Source organism: Anopheles coluzzii, chromosome 3 (assembly GCF_943734685.1).
Source record: "Anopheles coluzzii chromosome 3, AcolN3, whole genome shotgun sequence".
In the NCBI taxonomy this organism is placed as follows: domain Eukaryota; kingdom Metazoa; phylum Arthropoda; class Insecta; order Diptera; family Culicidae; genus Anopheles; species Anopheles coluzzii.
In genome coordinates, this window is record NC_064671.1 from 38,767,936 (window position 1) to 38,784,544 (window position 16,609).

Below are 16,609 nucleotides of genomic sequence, written 5' to 3' on the forward strand. Positions count from 1 at the left end.
CACGTAGTAAGCAAGAGTAAAAGCACGTATGTAGTTAAATACTTTCGCACATTTTTATTGTTCTATTCGTATTGACATGCCTTGTCACAAAATGCGTACACGCCAGTGCTGCCAGACTTGCAAAAGCACACCCCTCACTCGTTGACAGCAGGGATGCCAGCCATCACAATTAAATTTACTTATGGGACAAAAATGTCCCATATGGCGGTTCTAGGATAAAAATGATTTTTTTAAAGAACCATATGGAATACAATTATTTTTATTAGCGCATTCGAAAGATCGTTCAAAATAAATAAAAGTCAGAAAATTTCAATGGTTTGTCACGACGGCAAGCGGAATAACACCCCTTTCTCGAATGCGATAGGACAAAAAAGTCCCATCGGCGGTTCTAGTGTGAATGCTGTAAATCTTTAACCAATCAATCAAAGGAAAAGGTTTCCTCTTAAGAGAAACAGCGCAATTGTCTTCCCCAAAAGCACAACGACGATGCATACGTGGCATAGTGTCCCACTGGAGATAGAGTCCGGTGGTCATCGGTAGGTTGTTTCATCCATCCCCATCCGCCCAAAGACTATTGGGCACTGAGAATATCATTTGTATTTTGCATTAGCTTTATAAAGGCTTAGAAAAGACACTCTCTACTGCAAGGACGTGCATGTGTGATGGTAGCAGCCTTTTGGGCAGCACTTTCCTGGCGTGAAGTGAAATAAATGACCTCCGTACGCTGGAAGACACTTATCAATTTTATTGCTTTCGAACGTTCAATTATGGCTCTGACCGTTACATTGCTTCTCTTGGTCGATGGTACTTGGTCGTAAAACGAGGCATGCTTTATGACATCTGCCTCACACATCCACCGGGCCAAAACGCAAACGTTTCCGATGGACACAGGAATGTGCCGGCTTATCTGGACTCCTATTAAGCTGTATGTTATTGCACAAGCTCAGTGCGACGACGCACAAATTCGTTGGATGAGCATGTCTTTGGAAAACACCTATTTAATTTATGACATAGTTTGCTGAACGATCACAAAATTTTTGGTCAGCTAGTGAGGAGATGGTGAAGGAAATGGCGAAGCTGATGAGGAGGATGATGGAAATAAACATGTTTTACTATTGAACGACGGTGGTCATAGCTAATGTGGTAGTTTTTCAGCTTAAAGCATTCAAAAATTAATCGTCAATTTCCCAGTGTATCTCAGTTTAACCTAGTTGCTTGCTTGGTGTAGAATTAATTAAGAGTTTAAATTGAATGGAAACATTTATTATTTTTTTTAATTTTCCTATCATTTTTGAACAACAACATTCATTTGGAAATCATTGTTTTCAATATTGGTTTTCTATTATGTCACCTCTTTTTGCAATACAAAAAAACATTAGAAATATCGTATAGAATCAATACAACGGAAATAATAAAAAAATACCGCCCGTACCGATAAACGTCAAACAATCAAGCATCTTTTCCGCTTTTGCATACGAACCGAGCCGTCTTCAGTCTGTTTCGCTTCCGTGCACGTAAGTAAAAGAACTTTCAGTGAGGCAAAAGCATAATCTTATTTACCGAGCACCGTGCAGTTTTCTCTCGTTTCAACCCTTCTTGTCGCACGCTGGACAATATTTTCTGGCAGCATTTGCAATGTGACGGGAAAACGATAACGACCATAACAACGTCAACGTGCGCTCAACCAAAGCCACGATGGGATCGATTCCCCCAACCCAATATCTGGTTTGTCCTGTTGTCCGTAACTACGTCCCCATTGCAACCACTAGTTGATGATGAAAGTCAGTCATCGAAAGGCACGTACTGCCATCGGTTGCTTCACTACACATCAACGGGACCCCTTCGCTCTGGAGCACATACTAACGAGGTGAAAGATAAATCTTAACAAGCTTATGACGTGGTACAGATGTTATTACGAATATTCTATACTGAAAAACGCTTTGCTGTGTTAGCTCTCTATCTTTTTGCTCTATCCTCTTTATTCCTCCTGTTTGTTTGTTTCCTCTCTGTCTTTCTAATTTCGCTATCGTACGGCACAAACGATCGTTTTTTGTGGGTAGAGGTCCGTTGATATTTTCATACCAGTACCATGCCACTGTCGCTAGACACCTTGGCTTGACGTTCCTACGCATACAAGACGCATCCTGTTCTAAGCGTCCTGTTCTGAGTACGTCGCCGAGTACCTTCTCCTATAGCATGCTCTAGCCTTGTGTTACACTTTGTCATGTTTCCAGGCACATCGACTGCCACTGGCGCCATCTGTGTTTCTGTGCTGAGATTGTGGCTGTATGTTGTTTAACTAACTTCCTGCACCCTATTTGCTTTTGGGTGTGTTGTGTATGTGTGGGTGATTTGAGGGAGGTTGGGGGGGGGGGGGGTATGGGATATTCTAACGCTACTCCATCGTGCTACTCTAGCCAAACCCTTCACACATTCTCGCGTGGCTGGTGATGATTGATGGTTCACAGCAGACGCACATTTAAAGCGCCCCAACTGCTCGCTCGAAGTTTGCTTCAATAAAAACCTCCCTCCAGACAGGCAGCAAAGCGACTTGTGGGCAAAGCGATTTCGCAAAACCAGACCGCTATTTAATGGCACAGGCGCTGTACACATCCAGTAGCCCAGCTACATCCGATCCCCACGTCGTGTGAAATGTTTTCCGCTTAATTATGTGCTATCGCCGAAAACTAACGCATCGCCAACTGGCTTCTGATTGCGAGTTGGCCTCATTTGCCTTCGCGCAGGGGATACGTCACTCGGTGCGTCAATAAGCTTGTGTACGTTACTAACTTTGAGTAGAATGAGCGTGAAATCTGAGAAGAAAACTTAATAAATACACACCCGTAACATATTCCTACCCGAAGCTGCACCGACAACACAGGCAAAGCGTAAAGATCCGTACAAACTTTTGGAAAAGAATATCCTGCGTGAAGGTCAAGAAAAATACCAATAGATTGAAGAAGGAAAATGTCGCTGCGAAGAGATAGAAAATAAAACTCTGTGCAGCTATTAATTAGAATAAAATTTCATAAAAATTTACATAACCACCGGCAAACTGGTTGAGTCGTGCTGGTTGCTTTTCTATTCCTTATTCCTCTACTCTATACACTTGCGGTTATGATACAGACCTACATCCCTTTACAGATGGAGACAAATTCTCTATTATATTTACTCGATGCCATTTTCCACCTTAATGCTCAGCTCTTTTGTTTATAACAAGGGGTATTGCAACAGACACACATGCAGAAAAAGCTGAGCTTTTTAAATGCGCAGCTCAACATAGAACTTTTCCTGTCTTGTGAGAATGGAGAGAAAATAATTGAACATAAAAAAGAACGATAAGTTCGCTTTCTGCCGTGTTTAAAGGAGGGGAATTCTTTCTGTTGTGTTTGACACTTTTGCTTTTATTTAGACACTTATACAACGTACATAATAAATAAAACATAAATGAAATAAACAATACACTTTAAAATATACAAGTGCGGTGGCCGCGCACCAGCCGCACCGAGCGCCCCTGCCGAGAGCTCCTGCTCGATCGGCTCGCAAACACACTCTGCTTGTGCGCTCGGCACACACTAAGCCTTGCGCTGCTTAGTGTGTGCGACAGTGTGTGTGTACACTGTCGTCCTCCTGGACGTTGACCGGTGGCAGCGCAACTGCCACGGCAAGTCCAGGGGTCGGCACGGCTGCCCACAACATCTCCCCCTTTTAGTACCGAAGGGCTCGAACCGACGCGGGGGTATTCCACCAAGGGAATACCGGCGTGGTGAACCCTTCCGGCCGATGCTGCCAAGATGTGGGGACCCCGATGTTGTCGCGCTGAGCAGCGCTTGCTGCTGCTCTCGGCCCTCACCGCGATGGCGATAACGCAGCGGTGATGATGATGCTGATGATTCTGCTGTGCCGCTCCCTGGGACGGCGGCGAAAGTGTGACGGCGATGATGATGACGATGATGATGACGATGATGATGATGCCGCGATGATGATGACGATGATGATGGTGCCGCGATGATGATGACGATGATGATGATGATGCCGCGATGATGCTTACGATGATGATGATGATCACTGCCCCAGGGCAGCAGCGATGTATTTTTTTTCGATGACGGGCGGCAGAGATGAAAATACTCGGGCGGCATGGTTCCTCGCCCTCCTACGATGCTTTGGCTGCAGCCGGGGAAAAATGTGTGTCCCGTTGCAACGGGGCTGCAGCCAGGGCCATGAGCCATGCCCATCGCCCTTCATTTACACTGAGGCTGCAGTCGGGGCGCAATTGACGACACCCGTTCGACTACAGCCAGGTCGAAAACTTTCGCACCGATTTGGGGCTGCTGTGTTGCAGCCGATGCAACCTGTGCGTTGCTGATCCTTGTGTGCTGCCGAGGCGGAATGTTACGTCGCCGTGGTGAGAGGCAGGGCTCGAGCCGCAGCGGAATTGCTGCCTCGCCGATGATGTGCTGAGCTCGAGCCGGGCGGTATTGCTCGTCGCCGATGGATCCTTGCACTGCTGCTGCTGCAGCTGGGCGGAATGCGTCCTCGCCCGATGAAACCTGGGGCTGCAGCATGGGCGGATGTGACGCCCATCCGAATGTTCCAGCAGCAAGGCGGAAAGCTGCCTCGCATGTGGTGCTGCTGGTGTTGCTGGGGCTGCAGCCTGACGACCTTCCTTGTCGCCGAGAGTGTGTGCACGGCTGCCCCTGTGGTCGCCAATGATGGGACGGCAGCCCGGGGCCTCGGTGTTGGCGGCGGTGGCGGCCCAAACCGTTCGCGGTGTCCCGCAAGCATGGGGACTGGTGCCAACGCGATGGCCGCTGCGATGATGCAGCAAAAACGAGATGGGCCCGATCGCGATGGCGTCCGGGGGTTCTTGTTGGGATCCCCCTTACGCAGGAGGATCCCATCCTCGTCGCCACTTTTATGTTTGTAACTTTTACTTCTTTATTTCACGTATTACAACATATAAAATAAATAATAAAACACAATGAACAAACGATTAAGACTTTAAAACCGCAAGTGCGGTGGCCGCGCACCAGCCGCACCGAGCGCCCCTGCCGAGAGCTCCTGCTCGATCGGCTCGCAAACACACTCTGCTTGTGCGCTCGGCACACACTAAGCCTTGCGCTGCTTAGTGTGTGCGACAGTGTGTGTGTACACTGTCGTCCTCCTGGACGTTGACCGGTGGCAGCGCAACTGCCACGGCAAGTCCAGGGGTCGGCACGGCTGCCCACAACACTTTCTGCTTTCATTTCTATTGAACTACTTGTATAGCAGCAGTGCAGTGCCTACTGTGGTGCTGTATGTAAATCGGGAAACTATTATACAATTGCTCCATTGGAAAGAAATGTGCAGTGCAAATGCAAATCACGTTTGACTCTTTGTTTTCTTACGGAAGAGGTATTAACGCTTAGAATAAAATGTAATACGTATGAGATATTTTCGGAAGAGACTAACCTATGGGAAAGCACATGAAAACATTACCGCTTCAAGTCTATTCCATTTACAGTTACACACACCTAGCTCATATGAGGCCCAAGCAATTGTACATGCCGTTCGGAAATCATCAATCAACATGGCATTATCTTCCTTTTTCTATGTTTCTCTTCCTCTTGTTTGTATTGAAGACAATAAAACAAACAGCAATCAATCACAATTTCCAGCGACCAAGTAAGCTATGTTGCAATCACAACAATTTAATCAGACTGGCTGAAGCAACATTATTGAGCTAATGAAGGCATAACTGTCTCGAGCTACTATACACCTACCAGGTTTGAGCTAGACTTGAACGTCACGTTGGACTGGTGTGTTAATGGCAAATATATTGAACGATTTCATCTCCAACTAAACGAATTACTACTTAGTATACAACATCATCGAGCAGTGCAATTTGCAGTAATAAATGAAAAACTAATTTTCCAACTGACAGACGATGGAATTGAATTAGCTGTCCGGGACCGTGCCAAGCGCAACCGACCTACCCAAACACACCAGGTGTACGTTGATTTTTTCTGCATAATCTCACCGATCCGAACGAGAAAATGGTCATGCCAATCATCCGGTTACAAAGAATTCATAATTCCCGTTCACGATTGCTACGATGCTGACTGAGCTTGACAGGGCGCAGAGCAAACCTGAGAAAGGCTATCGTACCCCTTGCGGCTTTGCAATTTCTGAATTTCATTGAGTCAATCTTTCTTCCTTGGTCGATTTCGGTAGTTCGTAGAAACAAGAGTTCCCTTTTGTTTACTTTTCTGAATTTTCGTGTTTCCCCTTTATACGTTTTTGTACATCCTTTTGCCGCTTATTGCCTATCATGTCTTTCCCCTCGTCCTGAACAGGTTACCGCCTCCGATGCCGACGTGGAGCGTCCAAACAACATCATCTACTTTCTGACTGGGCCCGGTATTGACATCGAAAATCCCTCCAACAGCTACTTTGACATCAACAAGGCCACTGGGGAAATATTTGTGCTTAAGGTAGGTCAAAATTATGCACTTGGAAGCATACGCAAGATTTAACCACCATTGTCTGCCAGACATTACACTGCAGACAACATGAAAATGAAATGGAGGAAACCTTTTATGTTCGTATGGTAGATAAGATTCGACCAGAGCGGTGCATGGCAAAACCCATTTACCATCCAAAGCCATCCCTTCGGCTTAACCGTTTTGTTTCAGAATTGTTTGAGCGCTCGAAGTCATTGCAAACATTTAAGATCAAGTTAATTTTCGGTACATAAACTTACACGTCTGCAAGACTTAATGTGCCTCTGCTGTTCGATGAAGCCTTGGCCCGATGGAGGAACTTTTCGACTTTTCGAAACTGGATTCTGGTCTCCTCTACAGTTTTGAATAACTTCCCGCTTGTGCCATGTCCCGGGTCTCAAAATGATTCGTGTGGGACTAAAAGTACACTCCATCGAGCTCGGTTTCCCGGATACCAGTTTAACCTCAAGAAAATACAGTATTTTATTAAATTAAGCAATTTTGTAAACTTTCTCTTGCCGTCAACGAACAAAACCGACACAATGGACCAGCAATGTCCCGAGTCTTGTTAGGCTTCATTAAGTCAAACAAAATTTCATTTCAAAATTATTTAATTGAAAAATGTATCCCAAGCGCTAAGATCTATGCTAGTGAAAACTAAAAACTTGTTTCTTCCTCTCTTGCGTATTGTTCTCCTTTTCCACCATTTCCTCCAAATGTTCAGCCCCTCAACCGAGATCCACCACACGGACGAGCGTCTTGGAAGTTTACCGTCTTTGCGCAGGACGAAGGAGGCGAGGGTTTGGTGGGCTTTACGGAGGGTCAGATTAACCTGAAAGACGTCAACGACAATGCGCCGCAGTTCCCGAACGGGATTGCGTACGGCAACGTGACCGAAAATGGCACCATCGGCATGCACGTGATGACAATAAAGGCCAAAGACTATGACGATATCAACGAAGGCACTAACGCGAAGATCATTTACTCGATTGAGAAGAACGCGATCCAAGAGGATACTGGTTTGCCGATCTTCTACATCAACCCGGACACGGGACTCATCACGACGGCGGTATGCTGTCTCGATCGAGAGAAGACGCCCGACTACTCGCTGCAGATAGTGGCCACCGATGGCGGAGGTTTGAAGGGTACGGGGACAGCTTCCATCAAGGTGAAGGATCTGAATGATATGCCGCCTCGGTTCACCAAGGACGAGTGGTTCGTCGAGGTGGAGGAAACCGACGGTAGTGTGCTGCCCGAGGCACCGATACTGACCGTGACGGTGAATGACGATGATGAGATAAACAATTTCCAGTATAAAATCATTGAAAGCAGCGGGCACGGGGCGGATAAGTTCGCGATGGTAAAGAATGCGGACGGAACGGGGAGTTTGAAGGTAGTCCAGCCGCTCGACTACGAGGATCCTTTGCAGATAAATGGCTTTCGCTTTCGGATACAGGTGATCGATAACGATGAGATTGACGAGAGCGACAAATACCACGTTGACCATTCGTGGGTGATTGTGAAGTTGAAGGATATTAACGATAATACGCCTCGCTTCAAGAAGCCGCACATCGAGGCGGCTGTGTATGAGAACGCGGACGTGGGGAAAAACTTGGGCACCTTCAAGGCGGTCGACATTGACAAGGGCGGTAAGAGCAAAATTACCTACAGTATTAACCGTGCTACAGACCGGAAGCGTCAGTTTGCCATCGACCAGGAAGGTACGGTGACGATCCACCGTGAACTGGATCGGGAAGCGATGGCGAAACACTCGCTTGAAATTTTGGCCACTGATGACGGTGTACCGCCGCGCACGGCTTCCGCCATCTTGACTGTGCTGGTGAAGGACATCAACGATAATGCGCCGGTATTCGCGGAAGATTACCGGCCCATTCTGCTCGAAAACTCACTGCCTTCGAAGATTATCGAAATCTCCGCCGTCGATAAGGATGACCGACTAGAGGGCAATGGGGCACCGTTCCAGTTCCGCATGGACCCGGACGCAGACGATGTGATTCGAACGTCCTTCAAGGTGGAGCAGAGTAACAAGGGTGACGGTATGGCGATCATTTCATCGCTCGGCTCGTTCGATCGCGAGTACCGCAAGCAGTACACCATTCCGATCGTTATCAAGGACTCGGGAACGCCATCCCATACCGGCACCAGCACGCTGACGATCACGATCGGTGATCTGAACGATAACATCATGCAGCCTGGCTCCAAGGAGGTGATCGTGTACAACTACCAAGGCCAGGCGCCGGACACACCGATCGGGCGTGTGTTCGTTAACGATCTCGACGATTGGGACACCTCGGACAAGCTGTTCTATTGGGATGAGGCCGAGAATCCACGCTTCAAGCTAGACGACACATCCGGCATGGTGACGATGCGGCGCGGTGCTCGCGAGGGACGCTACAAGCTGCGTTTTAAGATCTACGACCGCAAGCACGCGCAGGAATCGTATGCGAACATGTCAGTGGTGGTGAAGCACATCTCCTACGAGGCGATCGTCAACTCCGGCTCGATCCGGCTGACAGGCATTACGGATGAGGACTTTATACGCATCTGGAACTATCGCACCCAGAACATCTTCCGCAGCAAGCTGGAGCGGTTCCGGGACAAGCTGGCGGAGCTGCTGAACGTGGACGTAAAGAATGTGGACGTTTTCAGTGTGCAGATGAAGGATCGGTCGGTGCCGCTGATCGATGTGCGGTTCGCCGTGCATGGCGCGTACTTCTACAAGGCGGTGCAGCTGAACGGCGTGATACTGCTGCACAAGGAGGAAATCGAGCAGGAGGTGGGCATCAACATCACGATGGTAAACGTGGATGAGTGTCTGCTGGAGAATGCGGACTGTGCCGGGTCGTGCACCAGCATTATCGAGGTCCAATCGAACCCCTGCCTAGTGAATGCGAACAAAACCGCCCTGGTTGGGGTTCAGATCAACTCCACGGCGGAGTGTGTATGCAGCTCGCGAGAGTACAAGCAGCAACAGACCTGCAAATCCCATCCCTGTCTGAACGGTGGTCGCTGCACCGATTCCAAGCCGGGTATCAAGTGCTCGTGTCCACCAGGCTACACGGGACCCCGCTGTCAGCAGGTCGTACGTAGCTTCCGCGGCAGTGGCTGGGCCTGGTACCCACCGCTCGACATGTGCGACAAGTCGCATATTAGCGTCGAGATCATCACAACGAAGCCGGATGGTTTAATTTTCTACAACGGACCTATCACACCACCGAAGGAGGACGACACGTCCAAGCAGCTGTCCGACTTTATTGCACTCGAGCTGGAGCAGGGTTATCCTCGGCTTCTCATCGACTACGGCTCGGGTACTCTTGAGCTGCGCATCGCTACCAAACATCCGCTCAACGATGGCGAATGGCACCGGATCGATCTGTTCTGGGACACTGAGCAGGTGAAGATAGTGGTCGATTTCTGCAAGACGGCCGAAATCACCGAAACCGACGACGGCAACCTGGTCGAATTTGTCGACCACACCTGCCAGGCGCTGGGCAAGGTGCCGCAGTTCAATGAATATCTGAATCTCAACACGCCGCTCCAGATTGGCGGAGTGTTTAGGGACAAGTTTGACTACACTTACAGCCGCTGGCAGTACATGCCAGTCGGGGTCGGTTTCGAAGGGTGCATACGCGAGTTTAAGCATAACGGAATCCTGTACGATCTGTCCCACCCGGGACTGTATAAGGGTAGTGCGCCCGGTTGTTTGTACACGCAGGAGGTGTGTGATCTGAATCCACAGGTCGCCCGGTGTCTCGAGCACGGCAAGTGTGTCGGTAGCTATGTCGAGGCCAAGTGTGAATGCAATCCCGGTTGGACGGGCACGTACTGCAGCTTGCCGACCACGCCGACCACGTTCAAAAAGCACAGTTACGTGAAGTACGCGCTCAGCTTTGAGCCGGATAAGTTCACGACGCAGATTCAACTGCGGTTCCGCACGCGCGAAACGTACGGTGAGCTGTTCCGCATCAGCGATCAGCATATGCGCGAGTACGGCATCATTGAGCTGAAGGACGCCAAGGTGTACTTCCGGTACAGCTTAAACACGGGCCAGGTGGAGGAGCAGGAGGTAGCGTTGACTGCGGTCGAGGTGGACGACGGACAGTGGCACGTGGTGAAGGTGCAAAGGTACGGCTCAGCGGCCATCCTGGAACTGGACGGGGGTGATGGTGCCAACTTCAACCAAAGTTTCTCGTTCGACGGACATCAGTGGCTGTCAGTCGACAAACAGGAGGGTGTGTATGCGGGTGGCAAGCCAGAGTTCACTGGCGTGAAGACGTACGATGTCAAATCGGACTATCAGAAGAGTTGCATCGACGATATAAGGTAAGTCTAGCGGGTATGGTGGCAAAGTGTTTCTGTGTGTTGTTTTATAATGGTCTCTTCCTGCTCCTGCCCTGTCTATAGATTGGACGGTAAAAGCTTGCCACTTCCGCCAGCCACCAACGGTACCCAGTGGGGTCAGGCCACGATGGCGAAGAACACCGACCGCTACTGTTCCTCCAACAATCCTTGCCAGAACGCGTACTGTCCGGATCCGTTCGAGTGTGTTGACCTGTGGAACAAGTACGAGTGTGCGTAAGTATCTCGATGTCCTTTGTGAGAGTTCCTGTGTCTTTTTGGTCACACAGTTAACATCTTGTGTTTGGATTCAATCTTTTTCGTTACAGTTGTGGTGATGGTATGACTATCTCACCGGAAGGCAAGACCTGCATCGATCGAAATGAGTGTCTAGACTACCCATGTCTGAATGGGGGCACTTGCATCAACCAGGAGCCGCGCCTAAAGTACAAGTGTATCTGTCCAGACTCGTACTGGGGCGCGAGTTGTGAGTTTCTGAAGGAACGACAAGCGCTTAAATTCAGCACCAGTGCCTTGGCCGCCGTTATAGCCTGCCTATTACTGATCATTAGTAAGTGGAATCGAGTTTGGGTGTGCTTTAAACATTATTTTGTAGATCATTTTTAAAGACAAGTTTTGTTTTTGTTTCGTCCTTTCCACACGCAACAGTTTTGCTGTTTGTTTATTTTTCTTGCTCCCGGCGTCGTTCGTCTAACTTCAACAAGAAGCCGGCCACCAAGGACGACATCCGCGAAAACATCATCAACTACTGCGACGAAGGTGGTGGCGAGAACGACATGACCGCGTTTGACATGAAGACACTCAAGATCCCGATTGGTCCGCTGCCAGAGCTCGTTCAACATAAGGCACCGCCAGTACGTAAGTAGCGTGTTTCGTTTTCATGTGCCATTTAAGGAGTTATGCGCCAAGCTCCAGCCCTCTCTAGCATCGCCCGATCTTTATTTGCTGCTTCAATGTTACGTGGTTTTTGTGTGCGTCAGTTCTTTGTTTGTAATCTAATGGGAAGCTCATTTATAACCGTGGACCAACAACGCTTTGCTAACAATGTTTTATTATGTTCTGTCCATTCCACGAACGCACCAACAGGTCCAGATATTGCCGTCGTGTCCGACCAGGTGGTCGGCAAGGTAGACGTGTTCCTGGACGACCGGAAGCGACGCGTCGACATCGACTCAGCCTCCGGGCCATTCGACGATCTGCGTAACTACGCCTACGAAGGTTGTGGGAGTACCTCGGGTTCGCTAAGTTCCTTACAGTCAGGTAAATCAAAAAAATCTCCCAAACCCATAATAATCTTCCAAACCTGCCCCGAACAGCACACGACGATAAACACCTAAACTGTCCTCGCTGTTCCTACCATTTCGATAAGTTAGTCAATATTTACGAACCAAGCGAAGCGCAGATCGAAGATGACGATGTTAGTTAAGAGTAAGTGTAGCTATCGCAGGTGCTGTACGTCTCTTGTTCCCTAGGTCAACAAGAAACAAGATAAGCAAATTCGTCGTATATGAAACACGATTTTGGTGATTTTCTTACCAGCGTGCTGGTGGAACGGTAGATATTCTTTGTAAAATAGTCCATTAAAATCCATACTTACATGCTAATACCCGCGGAAACGATCGTTCGAGCCGAGACGGATTTATAGAATTGCATTTTTGCACTGCACCATTTCGCAGGAAAACAAGAAATTGCAAAATTGATGAGAGTGCATAGCTACAGAGCAAATTTAAATCGAAATTTATTAACCATCAATAGATGGTTCCTTAAGGTTACAGACGAACGGTGCAGCTCGCAGGGTTGGATTTTTCAGAAAACAAGAGCATTAAATGCTCGCTATAATTACGTAAGGTAAATGGAGCATCATTGTGACGATTCAAGAAATTGTCAGCCGATAAACAGTAAATCATGCATGTAAAAATCGAAACTACAACTCAAATATATCGTGTAGACACGTACTAGTTTCGTGCCATTAACGACACTGTAAAAACAGTAAATATTTCAATTTGAAAGGACAAATTGTTGGAAGAAAACGAGTTCCCTGAGCAGAAATTATATGGATGGGAACTAGAAAGAGATTGCTAATTAATGGAGCCAAAAGGATGTTGTTTTTAAAATGATATCGTCTATTTGCAAAATGTGTACACGTGTTCCTTGAGAAGGTGAGCGAAGCCACATTGCCATGTTGGTAAAACGCATCCAGAAAATGATCGAACAATGTTGATCTGGTGAAAGCAAACCCACGCAGTAACTGTATGGTGTAGCCCATTCTTCAAATCGATAACGTTGTTTGCATATTTTCTGTAATTTTTTTTCGTTACTGCAATCGAACAAACAATGCGATAATGAGAGACGAAAACTCTGCTCAATAGATGAAAGTCCCGAGTAACCTTGGAATAGTAAAACGTCGTACACTCCGATATTCTTAACCCTTGTGATGAACTCGTCTTCTCCTTCTTCTTCTTTGGCACAACAATCGTTGTCGGTCAAGGCCTGCCTGTACCCACTTGTGGGCTTGGCTTTCAGTGACTAATTGATTTCCCCCCATAGCAGGATAGTCAGTCCTACGTATGGCGGCACGGTCCCCTTGGGGTTTGAAACCATGACGGGCATGTTGTTACGTCGTACGAGTTGACGACTGTACTACGAGACCGGCTTGATGAACTCGTCACTATGGGGTAAACGCCCTTCCGGAAAAGCACAAACAAGATCCAATGAAAATCAAAGCAGAAACCAATAACCAAACGAACCTACATACGCACATCAAACTCATCCACCGTAGACAAGTTACAAAGCAAACGCGAACTAACCATACCCCAAAACTGCCTAACATTATGCTCGTTTGATAGGGTTCCTTTCCAATGAAAACTTTTATGAAACACGAATGAAAGCAAAAACATTGACAAAACCAACCGCATAGCAAGAAAGCGCAGTTTGGGTAAATTTCGACAGGGCTCGTTTCGATTTTGTTTCATTAATTATTCGGACGATGACTTCTGAAATATAAAAAAAAAAAAACATATATTCATATATTAACATACATTCTTCAATATACCGTTTGGTGAAGTCGATCTGAGCGTTTAATAAAACCAGCGCCTGGTTGCTTTCGTTTTGGAAGCAAAAGTTTAGTCAAACATCTTCCACTGTTTGCTGGGAAAGTTTACAACTATGGAATCCTTTGCGTTGAGCGCAAAAGCATGATGAAAATTATCTGTTTTCGCAATCGAAATAGTTTCATTTTGTTTCGGCGGGAGGAGAAGGAGGGCATTTTAGAAGTGGATCAAAAGAGCGTTCGTACCGGCGCTGCAGATGAGCTATTATTGCCAAAGCAGTTGTCAACCATCAACCAGGTTCTAGCCGCTCCCGAAATCCGAACGAACAAAACCGAATGCTTAGTGGTGCTTAGAGAGCATTAGCGTTCAATAAGCCGGAGAAGCGAACGCGCGTGTGCGCTAGAGCTGAAATAAATACTTTTATCGGATTAAAACAAGCAGCGAGATTAACGTGAGTTTTATTTTTATTTTAACAAAAGTTAAAGTTAAAGAAACCATTAGAATTTGGTCGCAAAATTCTACAGCTATATTAGGGAGCTTCTGTTGGCCAATGAACGTTAATAAAGTGCAGTTTGCTGCATTTTCCTAATGCTCTGCAATCCTATGCGTCCGGAAGGCAGAAATGCATCTTGATTGTACTGAGGAGATTTGCTTAACAAATAGCATACTGATGGTTGATAATGTACGATTAAAAGTACTTCATTTCGATATATATTTCCTGCATCTATATTCTATCGGAGCATGCATTTACACATTTTATAAGATTATTTAACAGTTGAGGTTGGGTAGAAGGTTGGGATTTTGAGTAGAAGAAGTCATAGATTTATACAGCTTCTATTGTTGTGCTCTTCAGTTCGGGTATTTTTGACTATCGAAAGATGAACGAATTGTTGACTTTCAAGTTGCTGTGATTCATTCTTCCAGCAATGGTATCTAATTTATTGTTGCGGTTATTTATACTGTCGCCTCAATCCGATCGTACTTCATGATTAATCATCTGCAGTGATTGCTAAGTGCTAGCAAAAGAAAGAAAAATCGTTCACGGTTTCTAGTTAGATACTGCCACCCGAGATGTGAAAGGATTGTTATTCAGCTAGCTGAATCAAGTTCAAACCCATATTTGATACTTATCTGTCTGCTAGATCGGCCATCGAGGTTGTAATAAAGAAAAATGAAACGCTCGTAGTGTTGGTAAAAAAGGGGAACTTTTTCGATAGTATTAACGATAGAATCCGATTTACGTAGCAAATACAGTTAATTCATCTAATTGTGTATGTGTGTGTAAACGAGATGGGGAGAAATGTAACATACAATACCAGAAATAAACGATAAATATATTTTGTCCCCAAAAAACGAAAGCAAAAATAAATCAAAACTACACAAATATGTCCAAATGGTAATCGAAAAACAGAAATAGGTAAATTTTTTCATCGATCATTTCCATGCCACCTTTACGCTGAAATAAAAGTTAGACGAATAAAAAAGTGAGTACGTTCAAAATCATGGTAGTACATACGAACGAATTGGTGACGTGTGGAAGGAAAAGGAAAGCAAAAGAACAAAAACACAAGAAGTTCAAATGAAAAAAAACACAAAAATCAAATGAAAAAGTCGTACGTGCATATGTGAGGAACGTAAGTTGTAAAGATAAGAGTTTAATAAAAAATTAAATAAATACAAACAATTAAAGCCACAATTGTGTTGCCTTTATAATGTTTCTAAGAGTGAAAGAAAAAATGTTACGACAAACAGCAGATAACAGGTAATAAAATGAAAGAAGGAAATTTAAAAATTATTTCAATGTTATGACATATATGACAAACATTTGAAATAAAAATGAAACGATCTCCATGGATGAGTATGTAACAAAAGATGTTAGAAAATTTCAGATGAATATATTACTTCATCTAACTATGCTTATAGTTTTTTTTCAATCCTTGAGCTTTTGATGCAGCTATTTACGGCAGCTTTATTTTATTTGTCCGTGTATTTATGTTGTAGTTTTATCAATGCTGAATTTAAATTGAACTCATGTGGTTAAACGCAACATTGAGGAACGTAGGAACAATTCATTTTGTGGTGTTTGTTTTTTGTTCTGAACAAATTTAATTATGGAAAGTGTTAAGCCGGAAACTTCTTGGCTCAAGCAATTGCGCATAATGCTTTCACTGTGCCTGCAATCATCTGCGGTTCATCATTGTATACTTTTGCTTTTAGGGCGCTATAGGAGAACCAGCCAACAATTTATTATTAATTTTACTACCAAATATACTACTCTCGGATGAAGCGCGGCAGACAAGTCACCGCCAACCAATGTCTACAACGGGAATGAAAAGTTTTAGTCCGTGCCCGAGACAAGTGTTGTGGGGCATCTGATTTTGAAAATTTTGAAAGAACCCGAAAAAACTCAAAGGTTTCCAGAATTGGGACGCTGGTATGGTACCGTTTTGTCCGTCAGTTCACCAGGTTCAACTTTTCCAACGAAGTCCGCTTGGATGGTCATGCTATGCGAAGCTTGGATGGTCATGCTATGTAAATAGCAAGTATTTGTGTTGCGAACGCGACTATTTTAATTTTATAAATTTCATTTAACTCAACTTCTCTTACGAGCGATCGCTTCGATGATCTCGATTGAAAACTTAACGGTCAGTTACGATTGTAAGGTAGAAAGAAACGTTAAAAAAGACAAGACTATAT

General features: G+C 45.8%; 1 protein-coding gene across 1 annotated transcript in view; it reads left to right on the forward strand.

Annotated features, from left to right (window-relative positions):
* The window catches only part of LOC120957891 (neural-cadherin-like), a gene marked incomplete at its 5' end in the record, with an annotated part of 142,422 nt that extends 128,230 nt beyond the window's left edge, over nucleotides 1-14,192 (forward strand). Inside the window, 6 exons of the mRNA XM_049608136.1 lie at nucleotides 6,336-6,473; nucleotides 7,207-10,826; nucleotides 10,908-11,078; nucleotides 11,171-11,412; nucleotides 11,511-11,720; nucleotides 11,949-14,192. Of these exons, the coding sequence (XP_049464093.1) occupies nucleotides 6,336-6,473; nucleotides 7,207-10,826; nucleotides 10,908-11,078; nucleotides 11,171-11,412; nucleotides 11,511-11,720; nucleotides 11,949-12,199 (4,632 nt within the window). The remainder of the gene's footprint in view (nucleotides 1-6,335; nucleotides 6,474-7,206; nucleotides 10,827-10,907; nucleotides 11,079-11,170; nucleotides 11,413-11,510; nucleotides 11,721-11,948) is intronic.
* Between the last annotated feature and the right edge of the window lie 2,417 nt (nucleotides 14,193-16,609).